The sequence below is a fragment of the Calypte anna genome, chromosome 9, assembly GCF_003957555.1.
Source record: "Calypte anna isolate BGI_N300 chromosome 9, bCalAnn1_v1.p, whole genome shotgun sequence".
Taxonomy (NCBI): Eukaryota; Metazoa; Chordata; class Aves; order Apodiformes; family Trochilidae; genus Calypte; species Calypte anna.
Window position 1 is genome coordinate 22,358,713 of NC_044255.1, and position 16,166 is coordinate 22,374,878.

The window sequence follows — 16,166 nt, forward strand, 5'->3', positions numbered from 1 at the left end:
GATCTTAATGACACACACAGATTGTGCTCGTTCTAGAAGATTTGGAATGTCAATAAGGACAGGAAAATAAAAAGGGACTGAGAAGAAACTTGGATGAAGCGTGGCCAAAACAGATCCATCAAGGGATGAAAAATATTTCAGTGCAAACAAACAAATGAAAAAAAACCCCAAACATAAAGCAAGGAGCCATTTGGAAGAGAGTCCATTAGAATAAGGACTGTAGGAAATGGAACAGTAGTAATAGATAAGAGAGGAGGATGTAACATGAATTATAAAAAATAAAATTAAAATGCAAGTTTAGAATCCAGCACCCAATGTATCTCATGCAAGTCCAGCCATGGACTTCAAAAGGTTTTGGACATGGGTGGAAGTCCCAAAGCAAGGATTTTCCATGACCTTATCATGGTCATTGCATGCAAGGAGGGGAAATGTTCTCCCAGAAAGATGTTAAATTGGAAGGAAATCAGAGAAGAGTCAGAATAAAAAATGAGGGATTCTTTAGTGAGAAATCAAATCAGATTAAAAAAAATAAAATAAGAGATTTAATTGGTTATAATTTGGCCAGATAAGGAAGAATCAGGAACACAACAGCAGCTTTCAAATGTCTGAGGACATAAGCTTCTAGAACAAATCAAAATTATGCTTGGAAGTGCAGTTCTAACAGGTAAGGGGAATAGATTATAAGGGATGAAAGACACGATGTAAATATCAGGCAACACAGAATATTAAACTGTTGAATTATAGAAGAGATGGAAGTTGTATGGTTTGGGACTTGGAAAAAAAATCAGATTGAATGGCAGCTATTGAAATGCAGAGAATAATCTTTTCTGTTCCCCAGGACACTACAAAATGACTGCTTTAAAAACACAAGGATCTTCTTTCTGCCTCTTCCTGGGCAAGTTCTCTATGTTTCAAAGCCTCCATCAGGGGATGCAGAAATAGCATAGGATAAATTGTTCTTAAAAATGAATAAATGCTCTCTGTGTCTTTTGATCATGTCATCTCCTCTCTGCTTTCACCCCTCACTGATTAAGATTAGAGTTTTCCAAATCTAGTATTCATGTCAATATCTTTAAACAGTTTTGCTCTACTTACTGGAATGGAAATGGGAATTTCTGTAGCAGTAACCCATAGGTTTTTTTTAGCAGAGACATCTTTTTTTACCATTATTTTCTTCACTTATTCTCTCTTCTGCTAGAAATACTGTCTACAAGTGATGTCAGACCTTTTTTCAGAGGTTTTTTTCTTTTTCTAGTCTTCTGTTTCTAAAATTATTGATTACACTGAAGACCATTAGTACTTCTTTTCTTTCCTTACACCTACTCATTCACATAGAAAAGAGTTCAACTAAAAAAAAAGGAGAGAGAGAATGTAAAAAGCTGATCTTTACTCCACAACATGGCTCGTGACAAGGGGGGCAGCCATTTCTATCCAGCTATTTCTGCCATTTTCCACCTTCTAAGTTTTGCTTCCCAATTCTCTACCCAAATGTGGGAAGCAAACAAAGTCCAGATGGAAAATAAGACATTTTTTCATCCAGAAAGAGAACAATTAAAATAAAAATATTTATAAGCTTAAGAAACAATAATTATTGTGATGTAAATCATCACAAATTCATTCATTTCAGTTTCAGAATGATTATTACAGCAGTGAAGGACATTGTAGGGGGATGTGCTTGACATCTCCCACTGGTCCCAGTCTCCCCAGCAGCAGATTCAGGCAACCTATCCCCTGGGATAGACATTAAACATAACTACAGTCTGAAGTAAAACACTGGAAAAGAATTCCTGGCTTTTTCTGACCAGGATCTGTCCCAGTTTGATCATAATGGATGATCAATTGTAAAGAAATACAAGGGAAGCTTTGCCATGTCCAAGTGTGAACCTTGTGTATTTTAAGACAGACAAACACTGCATCCTCAGTGCCATTCCAAAGTGAGAAGGAAAATGGGAAAAAAGATGGTAGAATGTCTGGAAAACAAAGTTACAAAACTGAATGAATTTCATTTATCCATGTGCAGTTTAGGAGATGACTTAAAGAGGCACTGAAGTGAGAAATCATCTAACAGTATGTTTTTTCAGATTTATTTCTTGATACCATGATAATATCCTTGACATCAGTGGTGTCTTGCTGTTATGTGAGTCAGCTGAAGTTATCAGAGAGGGTTGTGTCTGTACTTCTAGTTTATGCTCAGGTAAATTCCAGCAGTGACTGCTGAGATTTGCACTTGTCTGATGAGACATTCAGAATGAGGCCCAATTCACTCCCCCCAAAAAAAATAAAATTCAGTCTTGTACATATGCATAAATTATAAATACCTGAAATTAAAGAGGTCAAGCATTAAGGCTGGTTAAGAGGAAGAATTAATTCAAAATTAAAAGGAAAGAATACATAAGCCCTAGACTGTAAAATGTTTCCTCATTCTGGAAATTTGAAATTCTCTATTTCTTGTATTGTGTGCTGAAAGGCATGAATATGTTTTATTCCTTGCTAGGTTTGTTCTTCTACTTGGAAAACATTTATTCTGTTTCTTGTTTACACTGAATTTAGAATTAATGTGGCTGTTTTGGTTGAGCAAAACCAACCTTGACTTGTAGTAGGCATTGTTTTATCATGCCAAAATATCTTGTGTAAAAACAAAACATGAACTCAGTTCTAAGAATAAAGCTGGTTAATAATTACTACAGAAACAGGGCAAGGATCAAAAGTCTTGTGAAGTGGATGGAGGTTTTCTGTTTCCAAACTGCAAACCAGAGCTATCTTAATGTATAGAGAACAAGTCTGATACCCATTGGTGAAATACCATGGAAACAGAGAAATAATTGGAATAAGTAACCCCAGCAGTCTGCTGCTAGATAATAATAGCCTCTTGGCATTAAACAGTTTCTTAGGTGCAATACTATTTACCCCCCTCAAAAAATATATTTTCATCAAACAAGCCAGGTTTTCTTAACTACTGTTAAAATTAACAGTATCTGAATTAAAATACAGAAACTCCAAGCTGGTTTCCTAAGGAGTTTTTCAACCTCAACACCACATCCCTGGGCCAGCTTTGCTCCAAGCCCATCCTCACCTCTCACCCACAGGAGGTACCTGGGTGCCCTTTAGCCTTCTCCAGCACCATCTTCAATACACATCCCTATAAATGAGAAATCCTGAGTGGTTGTGCTGGTCCTGAACTGGATCCAGAAATGGGGTGAGGCAGAGCTGAGAAATTCAGTGGTTAGGGTGCCACAGAACCCCAGGAGTGGAAAAAGAGGGGAAAGAGCTCTCTGTGTTCAGGTTTCATGAAGGATCCCAGATCAGGAGCCAACAAACACCTGGCAGCATAGATGTAAAACTGGAAAAGAGGTTGGTGGTGCTTGGAAGGTGGCATGTAAGCTCTGAATTAACACTGCAAAAAGTAAAATTAAAAAAAAAAAATAAAAATTAGATGTACATGTACTTGTTTTGGAGAGAAACATTCCAGTGCTATCAGCAGCTATAAAAATACACCCTGATAGGCAAAGGTCTCTGTAAAGTGGGAAATGAAATACAGAGGTGTGTAAACAAAGCAGAGCAGAAATGTTTCCTTTCAGTTGTTTGCCAATGTGCCATGACTTCAGTGTAGGATTTACATACAAAATGCAGTGTACCTTGGAGCCACGGGATGTAAACCAGCCAGCCCTGCTACAACTCCTTTGGTTCCTGGGAACTTGGTTCTGGGCCTGAGAAAGCTCTTTTATGGAAAGAAAGAAGCATCAAGAAGGGAGAATCAGCTCCAGAGGTTGGTCTTTTCTGCTTCTTTTTTAGAATGTTACAAGTGGGAGAGGTGGATGCACTGATCTGATCAGACAGGGAGGTTGCAGTAAACAACCAAGTGGGTGCTGGTTCCCCCCCCGCCCCTTTTTCTTGTATTTATTTGTTGTAGACATCACAGCTCTGACATTTTAATGGGCAAATGATGAGAGCAGCCCTGGTCAGACCCCTCAGCTCTGGAGCTGGGGGCTCTGAGGGCTTTTCTGTCCTTAATTCCTGACTTCTGGGCTCTCCCTGGTAGGGTCCTGCAGAGATTACTGCCCCAAACCAGCTCTGGGGGGTTCAGCCCTGCAGATTCCAAACCATGGCTCTGGAAAAATGAGCAGAATTGAACCCAAAGCCTGGAAGAGCCCACTAACCTTCCCTTGCCCTGTGCTTTGAGGATGGACACAAGATATTAAGCAGGAAACTGGGGGTTGTCCTCTTTGAGAACCCCAAAAGATGCTGACCTAATTGCTGGTGGCTAAAACCAGCACAGTGTTGGGCCTTTCTGTACTCTTTCTTGTTGGAAATGCAAACTGGGTTCTAGGGGCATGAATAATGTGTTGCATTACTTCACTATTATATTTCCCTACAAAATATTCTCATCTGGGATGATCACAAGGATGGGAAGGCAAACACAAGGAGCTGGTTTGTAGGCAGCTTCTGGGGGCTTACCTTCATGCAGAGGGGAAGGGTCAGGCAGTCCTGCAGAGGAGGAAAACTCAGTGTTGAAATCTGTCCTGGCCACAGAAGTGAATGTCAGCCTCAATACTGCACAGCAAGCCAGGAGTGAGAATTGGCATGAAGCTGAGTAAACCAATGGAGATCAAATTCTGCACCAGTGTGGACTGGAGCTGCTGGTATGCTTTTCTCTGAAGTGTTAGCAGGACATCGAGGTGGAATGAAAATGTTTTTAAATTCCAGTTGCTTGCATTTCCTGGATCCCAGTGGGAATCTTCCAATCATCAAAAAAAAATCCATCTGTAATAAATGCACTGAAAACCCCACTGCAGCTTGCAGCAAGTTCTCTCTGGCTGCTAACAGTGTCAGATGGCTTTGGTGCAAGGCAGGTTATACACAGAGCAAACACTTCCAGGCTGATTTCCTGCTCCTCCACTGCCACAGAAGTCCTGGGGATAAGGTTGATATTCCAATGTGTTTCCCTTTGCACTGCAGCCGTGCCATGGGATTAAGTTGAAGGTGACCACTGAAGTTGACCACTGCTTGCTGGTGCCTTTCCAAGGGGCTATCCCCTTCTCCTGGGTTGGTTTCTTGGGCTGGGGAAGCTCCTGCTGGGTGAGGAGGCTGTTTGCAGGTGATCCTTGGGCACAGCTCATCAGGGCAGTGTTGAGATCCTGAAGCTTTCAGAGTTAGAAATTGCACTGAGTGGAAGGTGCCCAACAGATCCCTGCTTGAAGCCTGAAGCTCTTCCCTCTCTTTCAGCTCCTTCTTCCCTTCCTTTCCTCTCCCAGCTGACCCCAAGGCCACCTCCAGGAAGAAGAGACGGGCTGAAGTTAATCATTAGCTGCTGGAGCTGGGGGTAACCCAGCTGATTAACACCCAGGTGTGGGGCTTGGTTACCCCTTGGTGTTCTTCCCCCAGGGATTAATTTTGGGATGTACATTTGTTTCTGGACAGGCAGCACTTGTGTTCAGGCTCTCTGGATCCTGGAGGAGTCAGACAGCCCCAGGCTTCCCAACCTTTAGACTTTTTGCAGAAATATCTCTGCACTTCCACCACCACCAGCATCCTGGTGTTAATGAGCAATGGCAGGAACTCATCCCATTCCAAAGGATTCTGGAAAATAAACCAGGCTCTCCCAGTTGTAAAACCTCTAGGAAGGCTTCTCTTCCCTTTTACACCTCTTTTTCTCTGGCAGGAGTATGACTGTTGTACAGCAATTACATTTGATCTTAGAGGTCTTCTCCAACATTCCTGATTCTCTGATTATGCTTGATCAAGCCCTGAGTGAAATAATACATAATTATTATCTAACTGGAGAGGTCTGGAAATGATTAGCTGGAAGTATTAAGGAATTTTGCTGTGGAAAAAAAAAAAAAAAGTTGATTTTTGTTCAACATATTCAGAGGGAAAAGAAGTGGGCTGAGGCTGTCAGTTTGCCCCAGCAAATAGGTGGTGTTGGGGATTATTATGGTTAGTAAACCTTCTAGCTTAATTAAACTGAGTTCTTATCAGATAAGGAATCCTGAGGAATCAAAGGAAACAGATGCCACATTTCAAAAATATGTTTTATCTGCCTTGAAGAGCTTCGGACTCACCCAATGGTTTAAAAGAAAAGAATAAAGAAAAAGAGTAAAGAAATAAAAGAATAAAGAAAATATTTTTAAAGAAAAAAATATCTTAGTTCTGATTTACCAACAATCACAGATAACACAGAAATCTCCCCTTGGGATATTTCTACTGAAGTGTAATCATGGTGAGATGAAGCTGCTTCTCTCTGGGGCCTGATAGTTTTGTGGGTGCTCTTACAAGTTTTGGGGCATGCAGATTTGGGAGCCTGAGCTAAGAGAAGCAAGCACAAGTATTTCTTGCATAGAGTGCAAAATATTTGCTGATAAACTACAACTTTTTGCAATATGCCAGGGATTTAAGTTACAAAAATCAGTCCCAGCAGCAGATCTTGGGGCACTCCATGTTAACCTTTCTGTATTTCAAGAACCAGATCTTTTTTCTTCTCCTTTTTCTTTTTTTTTTTTTTTTTTTTTTTTTTAGTCTGTCTCATGAATGGTTTTTAATCCTGAAAATTTACCTTTTACCTTGTAGTTTCTAAATTTCCAAACCAGGCTTTGGTGATGGATTGTGTCATAAACCTTCCCCAGCTACAACTGAGTGGTCTTCTTAGCTTTGCTTCCGTTCTCTGCTAACTGGAAAGTATGAGAGAAATTTATCTCATGACTAAGGTTTATATCTGAACAACTTATATTAGTATGAGGAGCAGGAAATAAACTGTATTTCTGCAGGCAAAGAAAAAGCATAAATTCTTGTGAGGTGGTTTTTTTGTGTCACACACTCCTAAAACTGCTCTTGTCCAATGATCCAGTTTTATGAGGGAACTGCCAGGTATCAGCCTTGAATCTTAGCCAAGTTTTCTGTGTCCTATCCTAGGTACAACCAGCAGGTGGTGGGTTCAAAACCAAACTGAAAAGAAGAACATTTTTTCATGGCTCTTGGATTTATGCAATGGATTTTGTTGTCGGGTGTCCTGGGTGACAAATCTTTAAAAGGTCCCCAAAAGTGCTTGGAGAAATTCAAGAGAGAAGAACCTCTGGGTGGCAATAAGATAAAAAAAAAGACCTCTTATTGAGAGTCAGGCTTTTGCTGGCTGGAGAGTTTTACAACTATTGTTCTATGCCCAGCCTGCTCTTCTGCTTTAGTTTTGCAAACTTCCCTTGAATTTGTTGATTTACCTTTGGTCAGGCTCAGAATGCCCATTCTTACCCATTAGTCCTGTGTAAAATGTCTGTTATTTAATGATGGTATCATTACTTCTCTGCAGCTACCACAGCTCTTTACTCATACATAGTGGAAGAGTCATTTTTATCCCACCAGTGTCTGAGGTGATCAGTGCTGTAGAAAAAAATATACATGATCAGCTTTGTTTAGTGGTTGTTTACTTAAAAGCATGCAATGGGGATCCTTAAAGAATTCAATCTGTTTAGGAAGTAGGAAGAAAAAGAAGTAGCTCAGGGATAAACTATCAAATAGGGTCATCTGAAATATATCCTGAAAAAATGATGGGTTTGTCCAGCATGCCAAATGGAATAAGATTCAGAGGGTGATTCCAGTGCAAGCAGGGCTGAGGTCCCAGCTGCAAACAGACTTGGGTGTCCAGCATCTTCATCATCCTCTCTGTATTCAAGGTGTTTCCTGACCCCTGCGTTGAGTCCAGCCCTGAGTTTTGACACAGAAAATAGTTCTGAAAAACTGGTCTGGTGGGAGAAAGCCTGAAGGGAAGCTGCAGTGCTCAGCATTAGTGGGTGGTTTGTTGGATGTTGCACTGAGTACCACATCAGTTCTCCCATCAGCTTTGCAGTGTTTGCATCCTAAGCCTGTGCTGATAAATTCTTTATTTTTTGTACCTGAATTTCACGGCCAGCAAACACTGCCAGTGGTTTTACAAAGGGAGGCAAAGTCCTAGGAAAAATACCCAGCTCTATAATCAAAAAGAAAATTAATCTGAAGGACTTGTTTTCTGGTTTTCTGGGATTTTAGGGTCTTTCCAGCTGACTAGCAGTCACCAGATGAGCACAGCAGCTCAGTGGTGATTCCTATTGCTTCAGGGCAACAGCACAACCTGGTGGTTTCTGGTTATCCTGAAACATCAGATGGAAAACTCTGGGCTTCCCTGTCCCCAGAAACAAACTCATTCATCGCCTGTACAGGAGCTGTTATTCATTAATTTGTTTGCAAGATCTCCTTTTACCTGAAAAAACCTGTACTGCAAGGGCATGTGCAAAAAGATAAAGGAATAGGTCTCTTCCTTCCCAGCATCTACAATTCTGAAACCTCGAGGCACCTTTGCAATGAGTTATTTCATGTGTTTTTTGAGCTGGTTATGTCTGAAATTTTGTTCAAGATAATAGCTAGAGGCAGATTACTAAAAAGAAAAGCTTGCAATATGCAAAAATTGAAGAAGAAAAAAAAAAAGTAAAAGACAAAAGGGAAGTGTGTGCAGAAAAAAATACAAGTTTATCTTGCTTGCTTTTTCTGTTATGGCAAAGCCAAGAAAAATATATGATGCATTTACATAGACTGAATATTCAAACACCAATAATAATATTTATTCTCTTTCTTCTGTGTCTTCAGGGTATGTGATGTTGGTCAGAGTGTAGCCTCTGATGTGGTAGGGGAGGGAAATGGGTGCCAAATGTGCTCAGAGACAATTTTCAAATGAAATTAATTACATTTTCTATTTTGCTGGATGCAGAAGCACTGGCCTGTGCTGCTCTCCTTGCAGAGCAAGGCACTGATGGGGATGTTGGAAAAAAAAAAAAATCTTGCAAGGGTCATATTCAGTTCATTTGCTGCTCCTACAGAGTGAGACAAAGGCTGGAAGTGGGAAGGCAGAGCCAGTCCAGTGCTGGGGCTGGTCCTGAGGCTCTGCAAACCTTTTTCATCTTCAGGCTGTGTCCAAAACACACATTTCTCAGTTCTGCTTAACTTGATAAAAAGCACCTTTGATTTCAGCCTGTGTGGGTTTGGACCTGAGGGAAAAGGTACCCTAAGAGATGCTAAGCAAGGCACTGAAAGACTGAAGTGCTTTGAGTGGTGTTTTTTCTGCTGTGAACATTCCTATAGGATTGTCACCACAAGTAAATGTCTCTCATTGCTTCATCTTCCCAGCTTAGTCCTGTTTGGGGCTGAAGGATGACTTAGAATCTTGATCCAAGGAAGTGGAAGTGTGATTAATTCACCTAACCTTACTCTAAACTCAATACTTAACTTTCATTTATGGTATTTTGACTGAATATGGATGAAATGGAAAGTGAACTGAAATTTATGAAAATGCTTATTTTTCTACTTTAGTTTATGTAGAAGAAATACATAAACAGGACAAAATTCTCCAAAGACCAGTGAGGTATTTTTGAGAAACTCTGTAAGAAGCTTTGGGAAAACAGTGGAATAGTGGGGAAAAAAGGGTAAAGTTTTTGTTTTCTTTCCCTTGAGTGGTGAATTAGAGGATGAAATGACTGAAAACCAAATCCTGTTGTTCACAACCTTTCCCTATAGCCCACTGGAGAACGGGGAGGTGATGCCATTCCTACCTCCCTGCATCCCTTAGGAGCAGATGCCAGGAGAATGCTCAGTTCTGCAGCTACCCATAACTATGAGCAGCAAACCAGTGCACCTGAGCTGAGATGTCTTTGTGGCAGCTTCCCACACATCCCCTTTCCCAGTGGAGAAGCTCCAGAAGATTTTTCAGCTCATTAAAAATCACTGGTGAGGACAGAGATATCAGGTCTACCTTTCTGCTTTGCTCACAGAAAAGGACAGAATGGATGGATTGAGAACCTCAAAGTGGGGTTGAGCTGATCCATCTCCCTCAGCTCTTACTGCCATAAGTCCTGTGCAGTGTTTGGGGCACCATGGACACAATCCATGCCTGGGAGGATCAGCCCAACACTCTGCTTCCCCTCCTCTTTGCTTAAGTTACTCTGTATCAGGTTGGCAAAAAGAATTTTTCAGCCACACTTAATGTACTGCTTGGGGACGTCTGCCAAACTTGGCAACCCCCACTCAGAACAAGGATGTGCTCAGGTTTCATGCCTGGGGGAAGGAAAGCTCTCCTGTTTCCATCCCAAATGGTGGGAAGACAGAGGGCTTGGGAATTTTGGCTGGTGCCATTCATGCCATTCGTGCCATCCCCCAGGGATCAGTGTTGGGCCCGGTTCTGTTCAATATCTTCAGTGATGATTTAGATGAGGGGATTGAGTCCATCATCAGCAAATTCACAGACGACACTAAGCTGGGGGGGAGTGTGGATCAGCTGGAAGGCAGGAGGGCTCTGCAGAGGGACCTGGACAGACTGGAGAGTTGGGATGATCCCAATGGGATGAGGTTTAACACGGCCAAGTGCCGGGTCCTGCACTTTGGCCACAACAACCCCATGCAGCGCTACAGGCTGGGCACAGAGTGGCTGGAGAGCAGCCAGGTAGAAAGGGACCTGGGAGTCTGGATTGCCAGGAAGCTGAACAGGAGCCAGCAGTGTGCCCAGGTGGCCAAGAAGGCCAATGGCATCCTGGGCTGGCTCAGGAACAGCGTGGCCAGCAGGTCCAGGGAAGGGATTCTGCCCCTGTGCTCAGCCCTGGTGAGGCCACAGCTTGAGTCCTGTGTCCAGTTCTGGGCCCCTCAGCCCCTCAGGAAGGAGCTTGAGGTGCTGGAGCAGGTCCAAAGGAGGGCAACCAGGCTGGTGAAGGGACTTGAGCATAGACCCTATGAGGAGAGGCTGAAGGAGCTGGGGCTGTTCAGTCTGGAGAAGAGGAGGCTCAGGGGAGACCTCATTGCTCTCTACAACTCCCTGAAAGGAGGTTGGAGCCAGGGGGGGGTTGGGCTCTTTTGCCAGACGACTTTCAACAAGACAAGAGGGCACAAAGGGTCTTAAGTTGTGCCAGGGGAGGTTTAGGTTGGAGATGAGAAAGAATTTCTTTCTGGAGAGGGTGCTCAGGCATTGGAATGGGCTGCCCAGGGAAGTAGTGGATTCTCCGTGTCTGGAGATCTTTCCAAAGAGCCTGGATGTGGCACTGAGTGCCATGGGCTGGGAACCACGGGGGGAGTGGATCAAGGGTTGGACTTGATGATCTCTGAGGTCCCTTCCAACCCAGCCCATTCTATGATTCTATGATTCTATGCTGCCCAAGCAAAAGCTGCATCAGCATTTCCAGTGCATTTAGAGGGTGGATTCTCTTCGACTCAGAGGAGTAACAATCCTGTAGTACAAATCCAATGCCTTCCCATCTGTGTTCACCAAATTGTCTCCTCGTTGCTACAAATTTGGTATTACATTATTTAGGACAGCTTAAATTTGGAAAGCAAGAAAATAAACACCATTTTTGGCTCATTTACATGTCTGTGATTATTGTAAAATGGTTTGCTTCCTAAATTAAAGTGCTGCTAGCAGTCTGACAGGGAAATGAGCAGCAATATTTCTTTTTTCTTTTTGTTATATTTTTGAAAAACTGCTTTTAACTCTCCACCACTAACCCAAGACCAGGTGGGCACCTGGAAAATGAAAATTCAGATCACTTGCAGCATACACTGGATCTGTGGGTGCTCAGCCTTGAAATGAATCCTCATTTTCCTTTGAACTAAATGGCATTTTGAGTCTTTGCCCAATGGTTGTGCTTCACACTGCTGCAGGCATGGGCTGCCCACTTTGGAGCTGTGCATCTTTGGGGCTGGTGTATCAATATCCATGAGGAGGTGATTAAGGACAGGCTGATGGTATTCATTGTCAGGACACTGAGTATGGCATGAAAAGGCATTAATAGCTCTGTCCTGTGCTCTGCCATGATGTGATGCAGCAGCTGCTCCCTGCAGAAGCTCTCAAGGCATCCAGTCAAAGGCAGCCATGCTAAGAACTTCAGGAGGCACTGGTGTATGGCATGGTGATGGCATCAGGGTCCTTCCTGCTGGCAGTGGTGCCAGACATGCTGCATAGAGTGCTGGAAATCCAGGCATTAGCAGCTCCCTTTTTACTGGCATGCTTTTGTATGCCACAGCAAAGATTTACAGGAACCAAGTTCAGCTGAGGCTGATTTCATGTGACTTGGGGGCACTGTGGGGACAAGAGGAGCTTGCAGGCAGATGCTTGAACTCCAGATCGATGTGACCTCTCCCCAACCCACCTCTGATTTTTAGTGCTGTACAAGTGCCAGCACATGGCAAAAAACTCCAGACTTTATTTCTGGGTGACCCTATCTCAGAGCAACACCTCTCTGTTCTTCAGCAGGGCATGGGGACTTGCTGTGCATGCTGGCAAGTGTTGCTTGGTGGTTTTCAGTGTCTCATCTTTCTGCTTCCACCAGAAGACACTTATTTTAAATTCAAATGTTGTTTTTTTGTTTTGTTTTGTTTTTCCAATAAGACCACTCTTATTGCAATCTCCTTGCACATGAAAAGTCTTGATCATGACTGAAATTCCAGCCATGGAGTAAAGACCCAATAGAGCCTTCCAAGATAAGAGTTTGCACTGTATAAATACACAATAACATCTCCCTGCAATTACTTCAGAGAGGTTTGGATAAAGATTTTTAGCCCAGTAACAAGGCAGAGGGAATTGTGGTTTCTGAAGTGCTCCAAACCAATAAAAGAATGGTGGTCTTTGGAGGTTTGCTGTGCCAAATGCTGGTTGTCACCACTGGATTGGGCATTCACAGCAGTGTCCCTGTCACCTCCAGCAGATATTTGGGATGATACTGTGCTTGGAGAATCTCCCACCTGTTGTTCAGGTGAGATTGTTGGCTTTAGGAGACTGTATTTTCCCTGCTCAAGATATTCAGGTGAGGAGGAGGAGGGAATAGCTCTGTCCTTCAGCCACTATACTGAACAAATATCCATTGAGGCACAGGAGCCTCTTCTGTAGCCTCTGCTATTGAACCTGTGTTTATAACAGAGGTGGCCAAACTGGAAAATCTCCACTTAATATCCATAAACTCTTAGGCTCCAGGCTCATATTTTAGCACAAGTGTAGAGGTGCAGTAATGTGCCTGTTGCACAGCCCTTTGATAGCTCATCCCACAGTTCCCCCATTCCCAGAGTGCTGGAGATACCAAAGGAAGAGCTTGGAAATCCCTCCAAGTGCTCCAGGCAGGGGTTGTCCCCATGTTCACCCCTCAGCAATAAAAAGCTCTCAGTCCCCAGATCAGACACAGAAGCTCACAGAACCAGAGCTGGGAGCTGCTTCCCGTGATCCGAATTACTTTATTGGATCATCCAAAATAAATGTTTATTTCTATTTATTTCTATTTGCAGCCCTGAAGGCTGCTTAGGTACTGGCTGTGCATGGTCCCATTCTCTGCTTGCAGACCAGATGGTCCTTGGGGTTTTTTTGCAGGTGTTTTTGGACATGTCTTGGGGTAAGGAGGAACCTGTAGTGAAATGAGGCAACCAGGTGCCACTAATTGCCAGAGAGCGATCATGAGCTTGTGTCAAGCCCACCTGTGCCTAATTAGGGTTGGCTCCCTGGTCCTGCTCATGCGCAGTGGGGGCCCACCCTAATTAGGCACAGGTGGGCTTGACACAAGCTCCTGCTCACTCCCTGGCAATTAGTGGCACCTGGTTGCCTCATTTCACTACAGGAACCCATGGACGCAGTGTGGCTGCACTAGCAAGTGGTGAGAAGCAGGGCTGAGGGGCTGATGGTGTACACACTGCAAGGCTTTTCATTTATTTTTAATTTTTTCCCCTAATTTGGAGAAGCTCTAGGCTGATCTCATTTGACCAAATCCCCATTTCTCATGCATCAGGTGGTGCTTAGCATGAACTAAATCCCTGCCAGCCAGGCACCCACCTCTGAAACATCTGTCTCAGCATTAGCTTAAAATCCTTTGAGTGGTGACACACCAGGATCACTTAAGCCCAAAAGGACAGTGATTTGGGAACCATAAAAAGAGCTGGATCCCTTCACTTACATTCCTTTTGGTCAAATATCTTGTTCCCTGCCTGTTCTGGTATAATAATCTCAGAAACATTTGATAATTTTTTCTCTTTACCCATCTTCTCTCACAATAGCTTCTGTGTTTCACTATAAAGCCCTCTGATTCAGCTCCTTTTTCTGTTTCATGCACCAATACTTAATTCTTGTTCAGATTTTTATTGATTGTTTCCTTACTGTTATTTCATTTTGCTGTTTCATGACTGCTGTTAGCATTTATTAGCAAAATTATCTTTTTACACTCAACGTGCACTTATTTTGGTGACACTGAGAATAGATGGCTAAAAATTGGAGGGGGGGTTGTGGAATAAAAGAAGGAGGAGAGAAGAGGCAGTGCAGAAATAGCAAATTTCCTTTCATTTGCACAAATCCTGCCCACTGGTAACTTTCAGTGGGGAGCACAGCTCCTGTTTGATAGTACAAGTCTGCTTAATCAGAAAGGCAGCACCATGGGCACTTGCCCTTCTCCATGAGATATCCCAAACCTTCAGTGTTTGGTGATGGGATTTTCTTGTGTGAGCATGGAAATTAAAATAATTTGAATGTTTTCACTGAGAAAGGCATTAGCCAAGGCAATTATACTCCTGTGAAAGAGACTGACATTGGAATCAAAGTGTTCTCAGTATTTTGAGTTGTACCCTTGGCCTCCATATTGAGCATATTTTGAGCATATTACCTATAAGTTAATTTTATGTATTAAATATGTAGATATATAGTGAAACTCGAGGGTGCCCACTGTACTTTATCACTAAGCCACCTGTCCTGCCTGTTTTTCAAGCAGATGGCATTGTGATGAATACCCCAATATTCACCAAGCATGACATCTTCCTGAAAAACATTTACACAGAAGTCTGTAATGAGATTTTCAGCATTACACAAGACTTGGACATCCACAGAACAAAGGGACCCACTGGTAAAAAGTCACTCAGCCTCAGAGTGGTTCTCTGGTGGGACCCAATAGTGCAATGGTCAGAAGTCCAATGGTCCCTGGACACGACCCAATGGGAGAGGTCAAAGTGTGCCCACTTGTGTTGTGCCTAAAACCTCTACCAGGGTCATCTCTTTGTCCTAAAGTTATATTTCTTTCCTGAAACACACAGGCCAAGAGCTCAAATCAACTTTGAGCTATAGAAAATAAAGGAAAAATAACTCTGCAGTATTTTTAAGGTTTTGCCCTAGAGCAGTCATAGCAAAGAGAAATAATATAATATCTGACCTGTTGTTGACCAGCATCAAGGTTGTCTTCCTCCTGCTTGGGCAAAGCCATTGGGAAGGTGCAGGTGGCTGCCCCACTGTGGGCTCCAGCAACTTCTCAAACCTCCTCTTCCATGTCCTTGGATGCACCAGGTGGATCTGGAGCGTTTTCCCACCACAAATGCTTCCTTCTTTCCACGAAAATCCGTAGTTGTGATCTCAGGTGAAAGATGGGTGAAATCATGTTTGTGATAAGGCTGAAATAAAAAGTGAGAATTGGGAGGATTAGAAATTGGGATGAATTACACAGAATCACAGAATCCTAGGGGTTGGAAGGGACCTCGAAAGATCATCTAGTCCAACCCCCCCTGCCAGAGCAGGGCCACCTAGAGCACTTCGCATAGGAACGTGTCCAGGCGGGTTTTGAATGTCTCCAGTGAAGGAGACTCCACGACCCCCCTGGGCAGCCTGTTCCAGGGCTCTGTCACCCTTACAGGAAAAAAATTTTCCGGATATTCAACTTGAACCTCCTGTGCTCCAATTTACACCCATTACCCCTTGTCCTATCACTGGTCACCACTGAGAAAAGCCTAACTCCATCTCCCTGACACTCACCCCTTACATATTTGAAAACATTGATGAGGTCACCCCTCAGTCTCCTTTTCTCCAAACTAAAGAGACCCAGCTCCCTCAGCCTTTCCTCATAAGGGAGATGTTCCACTCCCTTCATCATCTTAGTAGCTCTGCGCTGGACTCTTTCAAGCACTTCCCTGTCCTTCTTGAACTGAGGGGCCCAGAACTGGACACAATACTCCAGGTGCGGCCTCACCAATGCAGAATAGAGGGGGAGGAGAACCTCTCTTGACCTACTAACCACACCCTTTCTAATGCACCCCAGGATGCCATTGGCCTTCTTGGCCACAAGGGCACATTGCTGGCTCATGGTCATCCTCTTGTCTACCAGGACCCCCAGGTCTCTTTCACCTACACTGCTCTCCAGCAGGTCAGCCCCCAGCCT

At 43.3% G+C, this 16,166-nt stretch overlaps 1 protein-coding gene across 1 annotated transcript in view; it reads left to right on the top strand.

Annotated features, from left to right (window-relative positions):
* Positions 1 to 3,657: 3,657 nt before the first annotated feature.
* The window catches only part of BCHE (butyrylcholinesterase), a 47,629-nt gene continuing 35,120 nt past the window's right edge, over positions 3,658 to 16,166 (top strand). The window contains exon 1 of the mRNA XM_030456542.1: positions 3,658 to 3,766. Within this exon, the coding sequence (XP_030312402.1) occupies positions 3,724 to 3,766 (43 nt within the window). The 5' untranslated portion in view covers positions 3,658 to 3,723. The remainder of the gene's footprint in view (positions 3,767 to 16,166) is intronic.